General features: G+C 42.2%; 1 protein-coding gene across 3 annotated transcripts; it reads right to left on the bottom strand.

Annotated features, from left to right (window-relative positions):
• On the bottom strand, nucleotides 1-23,432 carry ZFP62 (ZFP62 zinc finger protein). 3 transcript variants are annotated; one of them, XM_016201521.2, is made up of 2 exons: nucleotides 23,347-23,432; nucleotides 1-3,868 (listed from the first exon to the last, which is right to left on the bottom strand). In XM_016201521.2, coding segments are annotated over exons 1-2 (2,718 nt in total). In that variant the 5' UTR covers nucleotides 23,348-23,432; the 3' UTR covers nucleotides 1-1,151. The 3 variants fall into 3 exon arrangements, with proteins under 3 accessions (XP_016057007.2, XP_087672365.1, XP_087672366.1); XM_087816239.1 differs by lacking the exon at nucleotides 23,347-23,432 and adding an exon at nucleotides 21,230-21,794; XM_087816240.1 differs by lacking the exon at nucleotides 23,347-23,432 and adding an exon at nucleotides 5,753-6,829.
• Between the last annotated feature and the right edge of the window lie 766 nt (nucleotides 23,433-24,198).

Raw genomic sequence — 24,198 nt, 5'->3', positions numbered from 1 at the left:
TTTACTTTTGAGGAATTTCTTTATTGGAGTTCCACCCTACCTTGCGACAATTATCTGGCTCTTCAAGGCCAAGAGAGAGTGAGCCCTGAACAATATATTCATAACATTTTACAAAAGACAATACACAGATGTAGTGCATGAAATCTTTACAATAACACAGTCCAAAACAATCATTTAACAGGATTAAGCAGCATGAATTTCCTCCTATGGCCTGGTTACTGGTAGTTACTTAGCTTTTTTGCTTCTGCAATAAAATGCCCTCCTTTTCAGCATTCCTATTCATAGGAATCCCTGAATCAATTTTGTGTGCAAATTCATATTGAAGATGTGTTCCATTAGTTATTTAATGTACTGTATTTCAATCCATGGTAGAACCTTTTATCTGTAGGTTTTTTCACTCACCATGCTTTTACCATTCATTGTGGGGGTTTAATTGAAAATTTTTAAAAGTTCACCCTCACATTACAACAGTATAATCCAATCAACTTGCAATTTTTTTTTTTTTTTTTTTTTTTTTTTTAGTGCTCTCTCCTATCTCGTTATTTATTGTCTACTTTTTACTTTCCCTACAAAATTTAAATTTTGTTTAAGAATTTGTCATCATCCCCCTAAACCATTCAATTATATCAGGTTTTGACTCCATGATCACTACTATTAAATAAATTTGTATTCCCTGAAGCCTCTCTCTCCCTGAATTTGCCTGTTGGAGGCCCTTCTTGGGATTTTTCCACTGACCAATGTATAATTGGGACTCAAAGCTATACCTGAATGTCCCACATTTACATTCACAGAACTTACCTAAATATGAACTTCTTAATGGTGACTGTGTGACTTCTAATTGAAACCCTTTCCTTATTCATGTATTTCCTTACATGTCCAGAAATGTCTGCTTATTTTGAAGGTTTTATTTTAACATTCTATCGTTTTGATAGGTTTTATCCCCAGTATGAACTATTTTATATTCCATAAGGGCTCAACTACCTTGACACTGGAGGCTTCGTTGCTGGCTATGATTGAAGCATAGAAAAGATTACTCATGGTTTCATTTATACTATGTAAATTATAAGCCATGAATAAGGATCTCATATATTCTTACATTCAAAAGGTTTTTCTTCCATTTGAGTTCTTTGAGACTCAGTAAGCTTTGCCTCCTACAGAGACAAGCTCATCCTGGTCCCATCCAGAATATTCCCACCCTCGTGAGTTCTCTTTTGCGATGTGCCACTGTAACTTCCCACATTTGGCACATTTAAAGGTTCCTCTCCTGTATGGATTCTTTTATGCTTGGTGAGGTCTGATCTGATATTAAAAGCCTTCCCACACTCATTACACCGATATGGCTTCTTTCCAGTGTGGATCCTTTTGTGTTGGTCAAGGACTGATCTATAATTGAAGGATTTCCCACACTCACAATTATAGGGCTGCTGCCCACGGTGGATGCTTTTATGGTTGATAAGACTTGAGTGTGAGATATATGCCTTCCCACACTCATCACATCCATAGGGTTTCTCACCTGTGTGGATCCTTTTATGCACTGTGAGGCCTGAGCTGTTCCGGAATGCCTTTCCACACCTATCACATACATAAGGTTTCTCCCCTGTGTGGATCCTCTTGTGTTGAGAAAGAAGTGAGCTATAACTGAAAGATTTCCCACATTCAACACATTTGAAGGGTTTCTCCCCAAGATGCACTCTTTTATGGCTTATAAGAGTTCTGCTTGAGAAAAAAGCTTTTCCACATTCATCACATGTATACGGTGTCTTGCCAGGGTGGGTACTTTTATGGTTAATAAGGCTTGAGTGTGAGATGTAGGCTTTTCCACACACATCACATTCGTAGGGTTTCTCCCCAGTATGAATTCTTTTATGCACTTTAAGGCTTGAGTTGTTTCTGAAGACCTTCTCACACCTGTCACATTCATAGGGTTTCTCTCTAGTGTGAACCCTTTTATGTTGAGAAAGGAGTGAGGTGTAATTAAAAGATTTCTCACACACGTCACATTTGTAGGGCTTCTCCCCAAGGTGAATTTTTTTGTGGTTTATAAGGGTTCGGTATGTGATAAAGGCCTTTTCACACTCCTCACACTTATAGGGCTTTTCCCCAGGGTGTACACTTTTATGATTTATAAGGCTTGAGAGTGAAATGTAGGCTTTCCCACATTCTTCACATTTGTAAGGTCTCTCCCCAGTGTGGATTCGTTTATGCACTTTAAGACCTGAATTATTTCTGAAGGCTTTTCCACACTCATCACACCCAAAAGGTTTCTCCCTCGTATGAATCCTTTTATGTTGTTCAAGGGCAGAGCTATAATTGAAGGATTTCTCACAATAGCTACATTTATAGGGCTTCTCCCCAAGATGGATTCCTTTGTGGTTTTTAAGGCTAGAACGTGAGATATAAGCTTTCCCACACACATCACACTTGTATGGTTTTTCTCCAGTGTGGAGCCTCCTGTGGACTTTGAGACCTGAATTGTTTCTGAAGGTTTTCCCACACACATCACATACATAAGGTCTCTCTCCAGTGTGAATGGTCTTATGTTGAAGAAGAAGTGAATTATAGCTGAAGGATTTTCCACACTCCTTACATTCATGTGCCTTCTTCCCAGGGTGTATGCTTTTATGGACTGCAAGGCCTGAGCTATAGCTGAACGCTTTGCCACAGACATCACACTTGTAAGGTTTCTCTCCCGTGTGGATCCTTTTATGTACAATAAGGCCTGAGCTATTCCTGAAGGCCTTCCCACATTCATCACATTCATAAGGTTTCTCTCCAGTGTGAATGACTTTATGCTGAATGAGGAGAGAGCTATAATTAAATGATTTCTCACATTCATCACATTTGTAAGGTTTATCTCCAAAGTGGATGCTTTTATGGTTTAGGAGTGTTCTGCAAGTAATGAAGGCCTTCCCACACTCATCACATTCATAGGGCTTCTCACCTGTGTGGATCCTTTTGTGAACCCTAAGGCCAGAGCTATTACTGAAGGTTTTCCCACAGATGTCACATTCATAGGGCTTCTCCCCTGTGTGGATTCTTTTGTGGACTCTGAGACCAGAGCTGTTCCTAAAGGCTTTTCCACACTCGCCACATTCATAGGGCTTCTCCCCAGTGTGGATCCTCTTATGCTGGTCCAAAACAGAGCTATAATTGAAGGATTTTCCACACTCATCACATTTACAGTTCTTCTCTCCAGAATGGGTGCTTTTATGATTTATAAGGCTGGAGTAGGACATGTAGGCTTTCCCACATTCCTCACACTTATACGGCTTCTCCCCAGTATGGATCCGCTTGTGGACTCGAAGGCTTGAGCTACTCCGGAACGTCCCTCCACAGTCATCACACTCATAGCGTTTTTCCCCAGTGTGCATAATTTTATGTTGAATAAGGCGGGAATTATATTTGAAGGATTTCCCACACTCATCACATTTATGGGATTTCTTAAAAGCACTGATTTTCTGCTTCAGATGGGGATGAGAGTTTCCATTGACATTCTCCACACATTTTCCTTGTTCACTGCTTTTCTGTTCTATAGGGATGGTCTGGTGTATAACATGCTTTGAGCTCAGATGTAAGCTTTTCTCAGATGCCTCATCTTCCTGTTCTGTCTTTATATTTGCTATATTCTTGGCTTTTCCAATCTTTTCCCTGATGCCACTTATGTCTTCCATCATTCTTTTTCCCTCAGGCTCTTCCAATTGGTTCTGTACCTTGCTATCCCAATCACAAATTTCACCAACCTTAGATTCCCGCATATGATCCTTGTGAAGACCTTCCACTTTTAGCCACAGAGACTCTGCTTTTCCAACACTTTCACACTTCTCAGTCGATTCCTCATCCTCAGTGCCCCTCGTCTTGAAATGTGACACTAAACCAAGAAAATGAAAATGATACTTGTTCACTTTGTTTAGAAGAAACTGGAAGAATTACATCCTAAGTCACTCAAGTGTTTACTGACTGCATGCTATGTGATAGGTACCACTTTTTAACTGCTGGGATACAATGGTGGACATGCCAAAATTTCTGCTGCTGTGGGGCTAATGTTGAAATGCTAGAGGCCTGAATTTTCAATGAAACAGAGAACTTTCCTATTCTTGCCTAAAAGATTAACATGAGGGTAAATGGAAATGGTTTGAAATGATGTACAGAATCATGGGCAACACTAATCAGTTTTTAAAAATGATACCAAGTCATCAAAAAACAAGCAGAGGGTAGAAGAAATCTCTGAAGAATAGCAGACAGATTAGTAAGACAAGTTAAGAAGACATAATCAGCAGAAGACAGGCAAAACTAAAGAGAAATCAGTATGTGGAAATATTGGGGAGGTGGTTATAAAGTCATGAAGATAGTCATGTCAGAGATGATAAAACACACACACACACACACACACACACACACACACACACACACACAGCCTTTTGGTTTGGCCTCCTGGACTTCCCCTCCAAGGAAAACTCTGACCCTGAAAAATGGCAAATCAGGGCAGTCAGGGAGGAACTCTATATGGAAGAGGACACTCCAGCCTGGGAGGCAAAAAGACTTTCACTCCTACTTTATGAAGAGGCTAACTGCAGTGAGAGAATATCAAAAAGCAAAAACACAAATCATTAGGCAAAGGCATTCTGCCTAGGTCCTTGAGAAAATTATTTAACCTCTTTGTGCCACAGTTTCTTCATCTGGACAATGATAGGGTTGGTGTGAATATTAAATGAGAGAATATATGTAAAGTGTTGAGAACAATGTCACTTGGTGAAGTGCTATATGCTGTTATTACTTTTTTTTTTTTTTTTTTGAGGTCAGGTCATTGGATCAGCATTAGAACCCAAAGATAAAGTACGGGACTCAGGAAAGGTAAACTCCTTTCCAAAGTTTAGGAGCCAAGCAGTGTAGCTTTGTCTCTGTGAAAGTATTCTACACATAGCTGGCACTCCAACTGCTGACAAACTGACTCCTAGGATCAAAAGAAACAGTTCTAAGTTCCTTATCCCCCAACCTTAGATAATGAGACATTTGTGATTAGACTTAGTTAAAACATGGATCTCTCCTCCTACCCTGGGTATCAGACTCTCTTGGGTCAGAACTCTGGACTTCTGTCAATCCCACTTAGAAACTCTACATGTAAACATGAGGAGGAAGCAAAGGCAATAAAAGAAAAGAAAGATATATATTCTGGAGTGGGCATGTATAAAGAATGGCACTTATTGCCTGGCCAGCGTGGCTCAGTGGTTGAGCACTGACCTATAATCCAGGAGATTATGGTTCAATTCCCAGTCAGGACATATGCCCGGGTTGCGGGTTCAATCCCCAGTAGGGGGTGTGCAGGAGGCAGTTGATCAATGACTCTCATCATTGATGTTTCTATCTCTCCCTCCCTCTTCCTTCTTCTCTCTGAAGTCAATAAAATATATATATATTTTAAAAAGAACAGCACTTATGATCCAATTTATGCTTCAGTGACTGTAATGATAGACTCAATTAAAATTTACAAAAAAAGAGAAGCAGCAAGGAACTCAGAATATCTCTAAAACAATAATAAAAAAAAAGCACCAGTCAGCAGACATTAAGCCAAAAAAGGTGGTTCAGTTGAGAAAGCTTTACAAAATGACAAGTTATATTAGGTAAGAGACCTTCAGACGTCACTGCGAAATGGTGGCACAACCTAGTTCTTTGCTCTCTTTCTTTATACTTTGGGCAGAACAGTCCATGTCACTGGGTGAGCACTGAAATTCCAGAACCATCAGCACAAATACACCTTTGATCTGTGCTCTGAATCCTGCTTCCGCACACAGGGACTCTGCTCTATCCATTCCCTTTGGCCTTTATGTTCCTACAGACATAAAACCAAACGCCCTAAAATAAATACACAAAAATTGCTAGAGGAAAAAAAACAGAAAACGATGAGCCATGAGGGGAGACTAGCCATACTAGGTATTAAAGAATACCACATAGCCTCTATAACCAAAACAGTATGGTACTGCTTCAGCCAACAAATGGAATAGAATAGCAAGTCCAGAAATAGTCCTAATTACATATTGAAATCAAATATATGATAAAGATAATATATCAAATTATTGGGGAAATGATCTTTTGATTAGTGTTAGAGCAACTATAAAGCCATTTGGAAAAAGATAAACTTAGATCCATTCTTTACACCATACACAGGAATAAACTCCAAACAGAGCAGAGCCATAAATATAAAAAAGTAACACTACACAAATACTAGAGAATATGGGTGAATGCCTCTATAACTTGGGCTATAGAAAGCTTTCTAACTATGACCCAGGTGCAATAAAAAAAAGATTGGTATTTTTGACTGTATAAATATAAACTGCATGTCAAAAATACCATAAGCAAAATCAAGAAATGAATGACAAAGTGGAAGAAAATGTTTACAACATGCATCACACATAAAGGCTAATATCCTTAGCATATAAAGAATTTTCAAGCCTGGCCAGGCATGGCTCAGTGGTTGAGCATTTACCTAGGATCCAGGTGATCAGGGTTCAATTCCTGGTCAGGGCACATGCCTGGGTTGCGGGCTTGATCCCCAGTCGGGGGCGTGCAGGAGGCAGCCGATCAATGACTCTCTCATCACTGATGTTTCTATCTCTCTCTCTCCCTCTCCTTTCCTCTCTCTGAAATCAATAAAGATACTTTTTTTTTTTTAATTTTTCAAAACTGAAGAAAAATAACACTAAAAGTACTACTGAAAAAATGGGCAAAAGACACATACCAAAAAGAAATATTAAAATGGCCATTTAACGTGTTTTTAATTTCACTCATAAGAGAAATACAAATAACTAAAATACCAATTCTCACCTGTTAGATTGGCAAAAGCTTAACAATCTATTTGGTTGGTGAGGCTGTGGGGGAAATGTGTACTCTCATACATTGCTGGGAATGCAAACTGGCGTAACATCTGTTGAGGAGAATTTGCCAATCTCAAACACAGGTATTTATGCATTTACACTTCAATCCAAAAATCCCACCTTAGAAATTTATAGTGAAGATACACTTCCAACAATTCAAAAATATATATTCCCAGAGCTACTCATTGTAGCATTATTTGTAACTACAAAATCTGGAAAACTACCTACAAGTCCACACACATGGGAGGGGTTAAATAAGCTATGTTACATATACAAAATTGAGTACTAGAAAATAAGGAATATCTTTAATAACTGATAAGGAGCAATTTCAAGGATATAATGTATAGTGAAAAAGCATATTATGCTATATTTTGTTTAAGAAAAATAAGGAAACAAGCACATATCTGTTTGTTTGTTTGTTTTTAACAGTAATGAGAGAAACCAGTGAACCTCATTACCTATAAGGGGTGGGAAAGGGGGAATAGAGCAGAAGGGTTAGGGGAGAAAGACACTCTGTGCACAGCTTTTTGTATAGTTTTTACCTTTTGAAGCATGGTAATGTTCTACAGGTTTGAAGAATAAAATTAAATCAAGGAGAATGGTAAGAGGGAAAGCCACTAAACCAGAAAGCAAATGAAAAAGAACTCATTTGTGTTTCTCATGAATACCACAACCACAGGAAGAGAATAAACAAAAAAAAACAATGAACTAACATGTAACTTACATACATGCAGGTGACTATATGCTATATACTCTGTTTATGGGAAGGCTTGAAGGGAGTGGTAGGGAAGAGCAGCAAATAAATGAGCTCTTTTTAGCAACTTTGTTTTCTATGGTGGTATAGGCAAAGCAATTCTGAAACAATTTTAGGCACTGAGCAAATGTGTTTAGTTGTGAGCCAGGGCTCTCCTGGAGGAAGAAGGGACACAGAAATATGGAATAGGTGAAGGCAAGAAAGAACCCTGTAGGAATAAAATGGAGGCATTGGTGTTAAGTCATGATTTCTGAATTATATGTGTGTGCACATATACAAATGTACGTACATTCACATGTACGTATATTTGTATATAGATGTACATATACAGGGTGTCCAAAAAAATGTATAGACACATTAATAGCTGATAGCTGTAGATTCTATTACATTTTGAAAATGAAATGTATTTGAACAAACACTGCCTTTATAATTATTCAAAGTGTGTATACATTTCAGGGGGACAGCCTGTATTCCCTAGCTTTGTCTGCCAATAAGCAAAAGCACCTCAGTGGTAATGAGCCTATCTAGCATCCTGCTCTCGGTCTCTACTACCATTGCTACTAAAAGGAACCAGGTAGCTTCCAGACTGGGGGCAGGATACATACAAGATGAGCTGGGGCATCTTGTTATACCAGCAAGGAAGGATACAAGCTAACTTTGAAATCCTGGCAAGAGTTGACTAGCAACAAAGTAGAAATTTATATGCTTGAGAAATCACATATTTTTGCTTAAGTGTCTTGGCAGAGCACACTGTTCCTGTTTCCAGCCATCACCAGATGTGCAGACTTGCCCAGATGACACACATCGGCCAACCACAGGAAAGCAAGATTAGTATCAGAAACAGGATAACCAGCCAAGTCAAACTGCATGTCCACAGAAAATTTCCCTGCTACTCCCCTCAACTCCAATGTCCCTTTTGCCCTATATAATTAGTTGGCTTGACAAGAGCTGTTCAGATGGTTTTGAGGAAAGGAGTCCGCCATCTTCTAAAGCAGGGGTGGGGAACATCTGGCCCACAGGAGGTATACAGCCTGAGAAACCATTTGGTCTGGCCCTGCCAAGATAACTGCAGGTGGGGCTCAAAATTCAAAAATCTAGGAGCTTTTTTCATAGCTAATTTTTAAGTTGATAATTTTGTATGGCCCATGAATAATATTATAAAATGTTCAAATGGCCCTTGGCAGAAAAAAGGTTCCCCACCCATTCTAAAGTCAACAGCACTTGAATAAATCACTTTCCTTCACACCAGCACCTGTCTCATGAGTTTGGCTTTCGTTGTGGCAGGCAGCTGACCTTAGGTTTAGTTTCAGCCATTGGTGAGCTAGCTAGGAATAAGCAGGGACTTCCCCCTGGTGCCCAGGTGGTGGTTCCCCAGCTGCCTGTGGCAGATCAACCCCTGGGGAGAGACTTTAGGGACTTCCAGCAGCTGTTGAGAGATATTTTCTTGGGGAAGTGTCTGTATTCTCTCACAGCGCCAGTCACCTGCCATGCATTACCCGGGAAAAGGAAACAGTACTTAGGGAGCCGACGGGCTCTATACTGGGTAAGTCCCCATTGTGCATGACCAGGAGCCCTCTATTGCTGTCATTTGGGCTTTTGAGACATTTGGTCATGGATAAGGGCCATTTGTGGTACTAGTAGGCAGTAGATACAGCTCTACAACTAGAAAATCCCAGTCCCACAAGACAGATTTGTTTGGAGCATTCATTTGTTTCCATGGATTTTGGGGTTTTGAATGCTTTTCTTTTGGCTTACATATTTTGGGACTTTAATTCTTTTTTTTAAATGTTTTTATTGATTTCAGAGAGTGGAAGGGAGAGGAGAGATAGAAACATCAAGGATGAGAGAGTCATTGATCGGCTGCCTCCTGCACACCCCCAGCTGGGGACTGAGCCTGTAACCTGGGCATGTGCCCTGACTGGGAATTGAACCAGGACCTCCTGGATCACAGGTCGATGCTTAACCACTGAGCCACACCAGCCAGGCAGGGCATTTTAATTCTTGTGTTTCTGATTCAGAACTTAATTGTTCTAAGAGGGTCTTTGTATAACTAACTAGATTGCGCAATTTGGGTTGCACTGCTTCTTGCTTGTATTTGTTGCTATTTGTCAGTCCCTGACTTAGTATACAATGGGTGGTATTACCTCTATTCCAAAGGGCAGTCCCCTTCGCTGCACTGGTCTACCTATGGGTATGAGCCAATGATGAAGAAAAAGATGATCTTTTATTGTAACATGGCTTGACTGATGTATGTTTTGGGGCTGGAAAAGCAATGGCGCCTAAATGGTTCTCTGAACTACTATACTATTTTGCAACTGGAGTTGTTTTGTCAGAGATCAGGAAAACGGGATGACATACCTTATATAACAAGCCTTTGTAATTACACAATCGGGATTCAGCAAAGAAAGGGAATAAATTAATGATACAACAGGGGAACTCAAAACCTAAGCTTCTCCCTGACAGAAAGACCCAGGAAGAGAAAGACAGTGAGGAGATAACATTACTAAGTGCCTGAAATCCTGAGACACCTGGCCACCATTGCCCATCACTGCCACCTCCACCTCACCCAATAGATCCTATTGGCCAGGGAGCTGGGGGAGCATCTGTTCCCCCTCTATATGATGAGCAAACAATCTTCCCATTCCAAGACCCAACAGGGCACTCAATTTGGACCAGGGGTACTGTTGCCCAGGGCAGAGTAATATCCTTTAAGGCAGTTCCTCATCAGAGGTATTAATCAGCATACTACTGGTTGCATACTCCATTTTCAACTTCAGACTTGTTAAATTGAAGGAATTCTAATGCTTCTTATAGGGAGAACCCTCAGAAAACACCTGATTTAATTATTACATCCATTTTTGTTACCCATCATCCTAATTGGGTAGATGTGCAGGATCTCTTGAATATCTTGCTAACAGCAGATGAAAAGGGATTAGTAATAAATAAGGCTACAGAGGAGGCCTATCAACTCCATCAGAACCCAAATGGGACTCCAAATCCGGCAGGGGCCAAGCCTCTCACTGAGACAGATTGGGACCCAAATAATAGAGTCCTGGTACATTTAGAGCATTAGAAAAGATTAATATTAAAAGGTATGAGAAGGGGAGTACTGAAGCAAAAAAATTTAAATACAGTACAAGATGTACAGCAAAAGCCTAATGGGACCCCTCTGAGTTTTTAGAGATCTATCAGGCTTACTCAAGGTACACAGATATAGATCCCCAGGCTGCTGAAAATATGGAAATGGTTAACGTCTTATTGGACAGAGCACCCTGGATATTAGGAGGAAACTCCAATGGATAGATGGAGCTCCAGCAATGAATCCATCACAACTGGATATAGCCTTTAAGGCATTCCATGGAAGAGAAGCTAAAAAGCAAAAGAGACAGTTTTCTTAGAAACTGTTCAGAGAAATCATAAAAGAAATCAGTGGCAAGAAGGAAAGACTAGGAAGGAAAATAGACCATTGTGCCCTAAACAATGTGCTTACTGTAGGGAAGGGCATTGTAAAAAAGACTGTCCAAAGAATGAAGAAAAGAATGCTCCTAGAAAGGGAAAGGGTAACCACCCCAATGGATGATGGTTGAGTGCAAAAGAGACTCAGACAAGAGAAACGAGGAGGCTCCAGGGCTCCTTCAGATACCTCTCCGCCTATTATAATTTCATCACAGGAACTCTGGGTACAATTGACAGTGGGGAACAAACTAAATGACTTTTTTCTAGACACAGGAGCAACTTAGTTTTAAATTATAAACTAACACAAAAAAGTCCAGCTACCATAGCAGTTACTGGGGTTATGGGGAAGCTACAACAGCAGACCTTCCTTAAGCTTACTCTTGAATGTCAATTTGGAGATTTGAAGTTGTCACACAACTTCCTTTACATGCCAGACTGCCCAGTGCACTTACTGGGGCAGGACCTGCTCTGCAAACTCCATGCCCAAATGACTTTTTCTCCTGAAAAGCAACAGCTTTACTTGCAGGTTCCTTCGGGGCATGCTCTCAGATTACAGATGTTCCTTGTGGAAGCTGAGGGACCTGAGAAGGAACTATTCCATCGGGAGACCTACGAGCAAGTTAAGATTGTATGGGCCGATGGAACCCAAGGGGTGGGCAGTTAATGTTCCACCAGTAGTTATAAAACTAAAGACAAGGCTGCAGTGCCACACAATAAACAATACACCTTAAAGGAGGAAACCTTAGAGGGGATACAACCTATTTTGCAAAAGTTTTTAAAATTTGGATTAATTTGGTCTTGCAGATGACCTTATAATACTCCCATCCTGCATGTAAAAAATGCTGAATTCAAGTGAACATTATTTAGTTCAATATATCCAGGCCATTAATGAAGTTACCCAGAACATCCACCCAACTGTTCCTAAGCCCTACATTTTGCTGACGACTGTGCCTGGGACAGCACATGGTATTGATATGAAGGATACTTGATGAGCAAGACCTGGCCAAAAAACTACCTCAATATTACTGGACTATGTTGCCTCAAAGCTTCAAAAACTCCCCCACAATCTTTGGGAATTATTGGCCAAAGATCTAGGAAACCTATTAGACTCTGGAATACTCTTGCAGTATGTTGATGATCTGCTCATAAGCAGTAGTTCCTAATGAAAACTGTTTTAAAAACACCACTAAGGTACTTAATCATCCTGCTGCCTGTGGATACAAAGTTTCCCTGTGAAAGGCCCAGACTTGCTGGTTTCTTGGAATGGTGGGATTTTGCTGCATTTGGATTCCTAACTTTGGCCTACTAGCCAAGCCACTTTATGATTCCTTAAAGGGCCTCAACTCAGAGCCTCTGGAATGGACCACAGAATGCCAAGTGGCCTCTGAGGCTCTTAAAAGAAAATTAATTTCAGCCCCTGCTTTAGGGCTGCCCAACCCCCAGAAGCCTTTCAAGTTATACATGCATCGGAAGCAGGGAATTGGATTTAGGGTGTTTATCCAGATGTTGGGAGACTCCCCACAGCCTACAGCATATTTCTCTAAGAAATTAGATCATATCACCAAAGGATGGCCTCCTTGCCTTTGAGCAGTAGCAGCAATCTGTGATGTCCTCCCGGAAGCAGAAAAATTCACCTTGGGACAACCTATCACAGTATTTGTATGCATCAGGTCCTAACTTTTTTGGAACAGAAAGGTGGTTATTAGTTAACAGCAGGGCAAATGGACAAATATCAGGCCATCTTATTAGACAACCTAAATATTACCTTACAAACCACAATTACTTTGAACCCAGCTACCCTGCTTCCAAGTACAACTATAGACCCAGATCTCTAACATAACTGCTTAGAAATTATTGACAAGGTTTACTTTAGCCTACCAGACCTATCACACCAGCCACTGGTAGATTTCAACTGGGAGTTATACACTAATGGTAGCAGCTCTGTGAAAGACAGAGAAGAGCCAGGTATGCTGTAGTAACCACTTGACAAGGTAATAGAGGCCCATGCCCTGCCTATAGGCACCTTGGCCCAGAAGGCTGAGCTAACTGCTCTTACCAGAGAATTAGAATTATCTCAAGGAAAGCCAACCAATATTTACACTGACTCTAAATATGCTTTTATGATAGTACATACCCATGGGGCAATATGGAAGGGGGACTTTCAACCTTGAGAAATAAAGACATAAAACATCCTACAGAAATTTTAACCTTTCTTGAAGCAGTGAACCTGCCAGCCCAAGTTGCTATCATACATTGTCTGGGACATCAGAAGAATGATTTCCAAGAAACCAAAGGGAATCAAGCAGCTGATAGGACAGCAAAACAAGTGACCTGAGACTCTTAATTGGGGCTTTGGCACCCCATTTGATCTGTCAGAATTTAAACCCCAGTATACAGAACAGAAAGGAGAATGGGACCATGAATGGGGATTCACTAATACTGACTCACTTTACGTGGAAGGTCAACGCCAATGGCATGATTCTACTCCTTGAGGCACTGGTGTACCCAATCTTAAAACATTTACATGAGGGAACCCACTATAGAAGGAATGCATTAGCAAACCTAATTAAGGCAGATGTAAAGGGACACTTGTTACTCCTCTCTCATCCCCAGGAGCCTGAACGTTGGATCAGCTCACTGAAATTATTCACTCACATGACTAGAAATCTACCTGGAGACATTCTTAATGAGGATGGATACTTCTTTGTATATGCACTCCTATCTTGCTGGGGTTTGTAGCTGCGCACCAGCATGTACTTTGTAATCTGTCCAAGACACTGTTATTATTACTAATGAAACTGCCACCTCCTTAGCTAACCAGTGGAAATCTCTAGATTCTCTAGCAAAAGTACTTTTAGACAATTGTCTTGCTTTAGACTATATTCTAGCTAAACAGGGAAGGGTATGTATGACTATTAACTCTTCCTGTTGTACTTAGATAAACACCTGGGCCCAGGTAGAAACAAGCACTAAAAAATTTAGGCAACAGGCAACCTGGCTCCAGCAGACACTTGATCACCACACCCCCTTATTTGAAGGGACCAGAGATTGGTTCAGTTCTCTTTTCTCTTGAATACCGCAAGGTTTTTGTTCTATTCTATGGGAATTAGCAAAGTTTCGGCTAACTAATATTTCTAAAAATAAGTTTTTATTGATTTCAGAGAGAGAAAAGGAGAGGGAAGAAACATCAATGATGATAGAGAATCATTGATGGGCTGCCTCCTGCATGCACCCTACTGGGGATCGAGCCTGAAACCCAGGCATGTGCCCTGAATGGGAATTGAACTGTGACCTCCTGATTCATGGGTCAACGCTCAACCACTGAGCCACACCAGCTGGGCCTGACTATACTTCTAATAATCCTTCTATTGTACTCAGGAATAAAACTATTAGCCTGTATTACATCTATAGGAAAACATATGTCTTCCTGAATACTAATACTTAACCTACTACCTACCTTTAACCCTCAAAGATTTGCCTCATAGTAGGTCCATTTCTTGCATCAGAGGTTAGAACCTGTCAACCAGACTCCTTAGATATAGAGTAAAAATTGACAGTGGGGAGCTACTACAACCAAGCTAACCTTGAAATCCTAGCAAGAGTTAACTAACGACAAAGTAGAAATTTACATGCTTGAGAAATCACATATTTTAGCTTAAGTGCCTTGACAGAGCACACTGTTCCCAGCCTCCACAAAATATGCAGACTCGCCCACATCAGCGGACCACACGAGAGCAAGCTGACTATCAAGAACAGGATGACCAGCAAGTCAAATTGCACGTCTGCACAAAAATCCCCTGCACCTCCCCTCAACTCAACTCCCACTTTCTTTTACCCCATATAATTAGCTGGCTTGACAAGAGCTATTAAGATGGTTTTGAGGACAGGAGTCCTCTGTCTTCTCAAGTTGCCTGCACTTGAATAAATCACTTTCCTTCTCAATAGCACCTGTCCCACAAGTTTGGCTTCTGTTGCAGCAGGCAGCTGAACTTGGGTTTGGTTTCAAGGAGATGCTCAAAAAACAAAACAAAACAATGGGGGCATGTCACAAGACCACAAGAGCAAGCTTGAATATCCAATCCAAGGTCCACAATAATTAAGTACAGTAATAAATTATAAGCTATTAAAATACAATTTTGTGCCCGGCCGGGTGTGGCTCAGCGGTTGAGCATTGACCTAGGATCCAGGCGATTAGGGTTAGGTTCCCAGTCAGGGCACATGCCCGGGTTGTGGGCTCGATCAATGACTCTCTCATCATTGATGTTTCTATCTCTCTCTCTCCCTCTCCTTTCCTCTCTCTGAAATCAACAAAGATATATTTTTAAAAATAATAATAAAAATAAAAAATAAAATACAATTTCGTGAGTCCATACAGAAACAAACAATGGAGAAAGGGAGGACCCCTGCTTACAGTAGAATGCCAGGGCTGTTTAGTAAATGTGGATAGTAGCAAAGTTGGAAAAAACAAAATTGGCATTTTGCAACTATTGGAGGAAAGAATAAATCAGGGGAGAATTATCAATGGATTCTAAATCTAGGGGGAAATTTTGACAAGGAGCAGTATAAATATTCCCCCAAAGACTGCAAGGGGAAAAATAGTAATTATACAGTGGAGAAATCAGATTATGCCTTGGCCAAGTATTGTAAATTAGTATCACCAGTGGGGGCAGGTGGACATCATGTATTTTCAGAAGTGACACTCTGAGGATACATCACCTATGAGAATACACTACCTGAACTGAATCAAAAGGAAACTCCAGGTAATTCCAAAATGAAGAATATTCCACTAAAAGGTATATGTATTCTTCAAAAGTATTGTTTTCAGAGAAGACAAAGAAAGGCTTTAGAAATGTTTCAAGTTAAAGAAGACTAAATGACTGGACTACTAAATTCAATACATGACCTGGAATAAGTCTGCACTAGAGAGAAAAACTGTTGTATAACAAATAATTGTGTCAACTGACAAAACTAGAATATGGTTGATTAGACAAAATAGCAACTTTAAATTTATTGCAGTTGCCAGTTGTACTGTAGTTATTTAAGTGAATATCCCTATCCGTAGTAAATATACATTGAAGCACTGAGGGGTAAATGGTCATGATATATTTAGGAAAAGAATAATGTATGAAAGAGCAAGAGAGAAAAGAAAAATGTTAACTACTGGTGAATAAGAGTTGGTATCTCTTCACTATTCTTTTTTTTAAATCATTTTTTATTTTTCAATTACAGTTGACGTACAATATTAGATTAGTATCAGGTGTATACCCATGATTAAACATTAAAAAACCTATTAAGTAATCATCCTGAAAAATCTCATACCCATCTGACAGCATACATAGTTATTAGAATATTAGTGACTATATTCTCTATGCTGCACTTTACACTCCCATGACTACACTATAACTACCAATTTCTACCTCTAAATCCCCTCACCTTTCCACCCCCCCAACCTTTTCCATCTGGCAACTGCCAAATGTTCTCTGGATCTTTGAGTCTGTTTCTGTTCTGCTTGTTTATTTTTATTTTTAGATTCAATTGTTGATAGATATGCATTTATTGCCATTTTATTGTTCATATTTTTTTATCTTTCTTCCTCTTAAAGAAGTCCCTTTAACAAACATTTCATGTAATACTGGTCTGGTGGTGATGAACTCCTTTAGCTTTTTCTTGTCTGGGAAGCTCTTTACCTGACCTTCAATTCTAAATGATAGCTTTGCTGGGTAGAGTAATCTTGGTTGTAGGTCCTTGCTTTTCATCACTGAATATTTCTTGCCACTCCATTCTGGCCTGCAAAGTGGGTAACTAACTGCTTTTCTCTTGCTGCTTTTAAGATTCTCTGTTTGTCTTTAACCATGTGCATTTTAATTATGATGTGTCTTGGTATGGGCCTCTTTGGACTCATCGTTTGGAACTCTCTGTGCTTCCTGGACTTGTATGTCTGTTTCTTTCAGCAGTAAGGGAATATTCCTGTCATTGTTTTTTCAAATAGGTTTTGTATTTCTAGCTCCCTTTCTTCTTCCAGCATCTCCATGATGCAAATGTTGGTACACTTGAAACTGTCCCAGAGGCTCCTTAAATTGTTTTCATATTTTTGGACTTTTTTCTTTTTGCTGTTCTGGTGTTTTCTGCTTCCTCATATTCCAAATTGCTGGCTTGATTCTCAGTGTCCTCTACTCTACCGTTGATTCTCTATAAATTATTCTTCATTTCAGCTAGTGTATCCTTCATTTCTGACTGGTCCTTTTCTCTGTTGAAGTTCTCACTAAGTTCGAGCACCCTTATACTAGTGTTTTGAACTCTGTACCTGGCTGTTTGCTTGCTTCCACTTCATTTAGTTCTTTTTCTGGAGATTCTCCTGTTCTTTCATTTGTGACATTTCTTTTGCCTCCACATTGTGGCTGCTTCTCTGTGTTTGTTTCTGTGTATTAGGCAGAGCTGCTATGTCTTCCAAACTTGGTAGAATGGCCTTGTGTGTGTGCTATAGGTCCCAGTGGCTCAGCCTCCCTAGTCACCTGAGCTGGGCACTCCAGGTGCACCTCTGTGTGGGCTTTGTGCACCATCCTGCTGTAGTTGAGCCTTGATTATTGTTGATGTCACTGGGAGGGATTGACCTCCAGGTCAATTGGCTATGAGGACCAGCTACAACTACAGCTGAAGAGCTGCTGTGCAAGAGCCAACCCTATGGAGTAGGGCTTATTTCACTGGGACTTTGGTGCTCTCCAAGTCTACCCCTTGCATGTCACTCTTGGAGGTGGTAGGGTTGTAATCTGGCATAGTTTGAAGCTGACCACCAGGTGCACTGGCTCAGGGGCCTCCCAGGACGTACCAAGTCAGCTTACTGCCTGTGCCTGCCTGAGGCCACCTGACACAAGCTACAGCGGGATCTGCAGATGACTACTACTTGTCTTGGGCTTGGAGGTGCCCAGGAAAGGCCAAGCTGTGAACCAAGGCAGGCTGCTGCTAGTGCCAGGCCTGGGGCAACTTACTGAGAAGCACAGGGCATGCTGAGGCCAGCTGCCGCTTGAGCGATTTTAGGAAAGTCTGAAGCATGAGCCAAGATGCTTCATTCCTATGGAAAAGCCACTGGAAACAGCTTGGGTGGGCCTTCAAATTGGGTGGAATAGGGTCTCAGAGAATCACCAGGGCAGGGTGAACTGTGAGAGCCAGGTTCATGAAGACTCAGATATGGTGCCTGTCAGCTCTGTGGTGGGAGGGCTCAGCAAAGGAACAATGGCCTCTGCCAGTACTTATGTCTGGGAGAAAGCTGCCCACCCCACCACCCCAGCCAGCTGTTGCCCTGATCCCAAATAATTAATCCTTCCCTGTATGTCCCTAGTTCCTTCCAAGCTGCTGCTCTAATTCTGGAGCTCAGAGGGAGTGAGTCCAAGTCAGTCTGCTTTAAGAGGAACTGCCTGGGACTCCAGCAGCCTCTATGTCACTCAGCCACAATCCCCACTGATTTTTACAGCCCAAAGATATAGGCACTTCTCTTCTTGGCACTGAAATAGGGTCTGGTGGGGCTGGGAACCCTTACTCCTCAATGGGAACCTCCACAGCCAAGACATCTGTCCCAATTAAAAACTGTCACACATGGGTATAGGACCAGCCTGTTTCACGCCTCCACCCCTCCTACCAGGTTCAATGTGGCCTAATTCCCTGGTTGTAGGACTTCCATTCAGCCAGATTTGAGGCAGTTCTGAATGATGGTTGTTCAATAGTTTAGCTGTAATTTTCATGTGGTTGTGGGAGGAGGAGAGTACTGAGTTTACCTATGCCGCCATCTTGACCAGATGGAAGTCTCTTCGCTATTCTTATTCTTGAAGTTTTTCTGTATATTTGAAATTATTTCCAAATAAAAGTTTTTTAAAAATGTAAAAAGTAAATTTAAAATTCCTTCAACTCTCTCTCCAGGTACTGCTTTCATCATCTGCCGCCTGTTCATAGTTGTGTCTTAAAAAAGTGATCACATTTCCCTCATGCCTCATCTACTCAATCTGATTTCTTCTACTCAGATCACGCTGCATTAGCTTCTTCTGAGACAGGTGCCAACTTCCCAGGCCACTGTCCCTTGGGTGTTCCTAGCCCCATTCCACCTAGAACTTTTCCTCTCCTGACTCTACATACTCTTTCTGGGTAGCTCCATGTATAAACATGGCTCCTATCACTCCTACAAGGTATCTTGCGCAGCATTATCTCTGTCCCAGACCTCCCTCTTCAATGATAGACCCTCATATCCATACCTGTCCTCCCCTCATTTGCCTAAATCATAAGTGCACTCTTCTCTCTTTCACCCCTCCGCATCTGATAAAGCCCCTAAGACCAGCTGATTCTACTGTGTACACAGTTCCCAAGTCCCCATGACCAACTTCATTTCCACTGCCGAGGCCTTAGTTTAGGCCCTCCTAAATTCCCTTCTGAACTTCTCCTGTAGGCTCCCTACCTTCATTCTTACTCCTATCTAATTCTTTCTCCAACAGCTGTCAAGGGTTCTGAAAAATGTACAACTGGTCATTCCCCAATGCCAAATCTTTGCAGGCTAGTTGGTGTGGCACTTGAAGCCTTTTGCATATGGCCACTTGGAGTGACATGCTAGACACTAAATGGGAAATAATCCCTCTCTGCTACTGCACTCACTGGTCCTTGACCCCTTCCCTTGACGGTCTCTGACAGGTTAATTCTTAATCCCCTCATGTCCTCTGGGATTCCCATTTAATTAGTTGCTGACTAACCTGGTGTATATGATCACAAATACCTCACTGCTTAGCCCTCTGACTCAGGCAGAATCCAGCAGTCTTCTTGTTCCAGCATTATTTAACCTTCTCTGTTTTGGTGGGAACACAGAGTTCCATCACTCAGTGTCGTTCACCCAATCCTCTTAATGACTGAAATCAAAACACATCAATATAAATGTGCATCTTCATTGAAAAGAGATAGTTTGCAATGAGATTCATATTAATCAATACTGAGACTAAGAAAAGGTAAAAAATATAGGCAGAAAAGCAATGAGACATATAAAACTAGCACTAGAGTAAATGCTGACAATATGGCTTGAATGTTTGTGTCCCTCCCAAAATTCCTGTTAAAATCCTAACCCCCAGAGATGAAGGCATTAAGAAAGAAACTTGTGCCCGGCCAGGCATGGCTCAGCGGTTGAGCGTCAACCTAGGATCCAGGCGATCGGGGTTCAATTCCCGGTCAGGGCACATGCCTGGGTTGTGGGCTCGATCAATGACTCTCTCATCATTGATGTTTCTATCTCTCTCTCTCCCTCTCCTTTCCTCTGTCTGAAATCAATAAAGATATATTTAAAAAAAAAAAAAAAAAAAGAAAGAAACTTGTGGGAGACGCTTAGGACATGAGGATGGCGCCCTCATGAATGAGATTATTGTTCTTATAAAAGAGGCCCTAGGAAATTCCCTTGGTGCCTTGATCCTGGGCTTCCCAATTGCCAGAGCTGTGAGAAATAAATTTCTGTTATTTATAAGCCATCAAATCTGAGGCATTTTATTATAGCTAAGGACTAAGCTCCTAAAATGCAAAAGCAATGAAGAGAATAACATATTATTATAAACAATACTGAAGATGCATTCTAGTATGTTATCTCTGGGGCTGAGTGTTGCCTACGGAACTTAGATTATGATCCATATCCTGCTTTTCCTTAGGCACTGGACTAGTCCCAGGGATTCAAAGATGGATAAGACCAAGGCCTGTTATCAAGGAGCTTGCAGACTATGTGAATCTGGCAGAAAAATAACTAACACATGATAAAAATGGTAGAGGCATACCGGGGGGGGGGGGGCAAAAGGGTTGAAGCTGCTTTGAAGGACTAGGAAGAGCTTTGGGAAAAGAGTAGTTCCAGCAGAGGGAACTACCCTCAGGACATCTGGAGCAGAGAGCATAGGAACAAATGGAGACATGGGCAAAAACAGTGGGAGAATGGGATAAATGAAAACTGGGACTAAGGAGTGAGAGAAGTGATATGCAGAGCGGAAGAGAGAAATATGGTTTGTGCTTTAGTTATTACTGCACTTACAGTTAACAAATATCAGAAAGATCGTTAACATGAGTTAGCTCTATTGCTTAAAAGTGGAAAAAAGGATTCAAGGTGATTTTTCCTCAAAGTAAAATGTGAAACAGAACATTCTCATACCTGGTAGCGGAGAAGAAATTTCTAGTCATCCTTGGGAATAAGTTAAGCAAAGGAGATTCTGAAAGGGAGGCTGAGAGATTTTCTGAAGCTAAAAGAGCAAAGACTGGCTTGAAGAGAATCGTTTACAGAATTAGTTTATTAAGCTACTATAAGACTAAATATCATAAACACAAGTCTCAGGAGAGAAAAACTGCTTGGTTTTACTTTTTTAAAAAACACATGAGGTATAATAATGATTTGGTATATTTAGAGATCTACCAATAACTCGCTTAACTGATGTAAAATAAAAATTATTTTATGATTGTTTAATCACTTCTTTAAAAACCCTTGCTCAGATATGCCATAGTACATTGAATGCACCACTATGAGGTAACAAAAACTGGGGGGAAAAACAATGTCCCTGACTAGACCTACAAAATTGTAGAAAATCCAAAACATCCAAATGATGGTTAACCCAATACCACATACCTGTAGTTGTATAAAAAAAAATAACAAACAGCCCGACCGGGTATGGTTCAGCGGTTGAGCATTGACCTAGGATCCAGGCGATGTGGTTTCAATTCCTGGTCAGGGCACATGCTTGGGTTGCGGGCTGGATCCCCAGTCGGGGGCATGCAGGAGGCAGCCAATCAATGACTCTCTCATCATTGATGTTTCTATCTCTCTCCCTCTCCTTTCCTTTCTCTGAAATCAATAAAGATCTTTTAAAAAATAATAAAAATTTTAGAAAAATAAGAAACAGCCTGGCCAGTGTGGTTCAGCCGTGGAGCATCGACCTATGATCCAAGAGATCCCAGTTCTATTCCCTCTGTGTTCTGATGATTTCTAAGATAAAGTGAAAGCAGCAAGGGGCAGAACTTTTCTTTTTTAAAAATATATCTTTATTAACTTCAGGGAGAGGAAGGGAGAGGGAGAGAGAGAGAAACATCAATGATGTACACCGGTGGGCTACCTCCTGCACGCCCCCTACTGGGAATCGAGCCCGCAACCCAGGCATGTGCCCTGACCAGAGTCCAACAGCGATCTCCTGGATCACAGGTTAGATGCTCAACCACTGAGCCACGCCCGGCGGCAAGGAGCAGAACTTTTAAGAGTGACCTACCATCCGTATGGGGAAAAAGGAGAACTAGCTACATTCACATTTGCAAATATTTGCATAAATAAATTCTGCAAGGATACATTCAAATAAACTAAATGTGATTATTTGATAAGGTTGGGCCTAGGAAAATGGCTGAACGGGAAGATACCTTTTCGTTAATAACTTTCTATTTTAAATATCTGATCCATATATTATATATTTAAACATTAAAAAATAAAAATAAAAAAAACTATAAACCCCTGTGCTTTCAAAAAGAAAACGCCTACTGGCCAACTAGTCCAAACGTCTTAAAGCAGCACACCCAGCCCTGGCACCCCATTCATCTTCCACATCTCAACGCCCGTGTTCCCGAAGGCCTTCTCCCTAGTCAAACTCTAGTTTTTGAGCGAGACAGGCCGCCTCCTCCAGGCACACACCTGTCTGTATACAGGTGAGCTTCCCCAGGAAAAGGGCCCGGGAGCACTCACCTGCACAGAGCCTGGAGTCTCAACATCATCCCTCCATCATAGAAAAAAAGGGGGGAGGAGGGAGGGAGAAGGAATCAGATCACCCCCAGGGGTCCCTGTAACGCCCGTATTCACTGTCAAGTCCCAGGGCCAAAGTTAACTGCAACGGGGGCACGACACAGGGGCGGAGAGTGGGGATGGGGTGGCGATTTTAAAGCGCTAATTTTCCCGATTCCCCTCCCGCCCGAGACAGCATGAAGAGTTGAGAAACATGAGAGCGGGGCGTTTCTCTGGGCGCGGGGCACCCCAACCTGGCCGCGGCCGTTCGAACGGCCGGAGCTGGCGCCCTCCGGGAGTCCTGTATGTTCCAGCGGCGCCCCACGCCCCTCCGCCAGCCCGGGGTCTCCCCTCCCCTCCGCTTCCCCAGACGCGCCTCCTGAGGAGCGGGGGTAGAGCAGGCTTCCTCCCAGACCCCGCCCGCCACACGAGGGGCAGCAGGACCGGCCCAGAAAGGAAAGGCGGGACAGGCGAGGACCGGGGGCGGAAGCGCGGGCGGCCGCGTACTCACGTACTGGCTGAGGCAGCGCCGCGGGAGTCCGGCCGCCGGCGGGACAAAAGCGCGGACGCCCCGGCCGGAAGAGCCCGCGCCGGCTCCGAGGCACTTCCGAGTCCTCTCTGGGAAGCTGGAAGACTGACTCGATGGTAAGCCCTGCGCTCGGGCACGTGACCCGCGGTGCGCAGGGGAGGGCGCGCTCTGCCCGGTGTAAGTGCCGGCCCGCGGCGCAGGCACTGTGGGCGAAGCTTCTGTCTCGCGGACTTGACATTCCGCGGTGGGGCGGACAAAGCAAATGAGTGGCTCGGTGGACTAGACACCTAACGACCTATTACCTAAACACGGACTCCTTACAGACGGAGGCCGCGGGTCGCCCCTCCTTCCCCGCGCGGGGGCGGGGAGGCCGCGCGGAGCGCCCGCCGTCGGGACCACACCGACCTGCGGCTGCGCGCGGTGCGCCCCGCTGTCGGCTCCCGAACCCTTGCGCAGAACGCCTTTGGAAACTTCCTTTTGTAGTTAACATCTAAACGTTTTCCCGCATACTGTTAATACTGACACTGAACAAACGAAACTGCTTATCATTCCTTCCAGGGCATCCTGTGATGAGAGCTTTTAAGACGTGTTCTCTTAGCAACGTAAAAAAATACGCAATACGGTATTATGAACGATTGCTGGAGTGCTGTGCGTTCCATCCCCAGGACAGCCGCCAGCCACCAATCTGTTCTCTGTATCCGAGTTTTTTGATTTTTTTAAGATTCCACCTATAAGTGAGATCATAGGGTATTTGTCATTCTCCGACTTGTTTCACTTAGCTTAATTTGTGACACGTTGTCACAAATGGCAGTTTTTCCTTCTTTCATATGGCCGAGTA

The sequence above is a fragment of the Miniopterus natalensis genome, chromosome 4 (genome assembly GCF_054644295.1).
Source record: "Miniopterus natalensis isolate mMinNat1 chromosome 4, mMinNat1.hap1, whole genome shotgun sequence".
Classification (NCBI taxonomy): domain Eukaryota; kingdom Metazoa; phylum Chordata; class Mammalia; order Chiroptera; family Miniopteridae; genus Miniopterus; species Miniopterus natalensis.
This window is presented reverse-complemented; position numbering and strand designations above follow the sequence as displayed.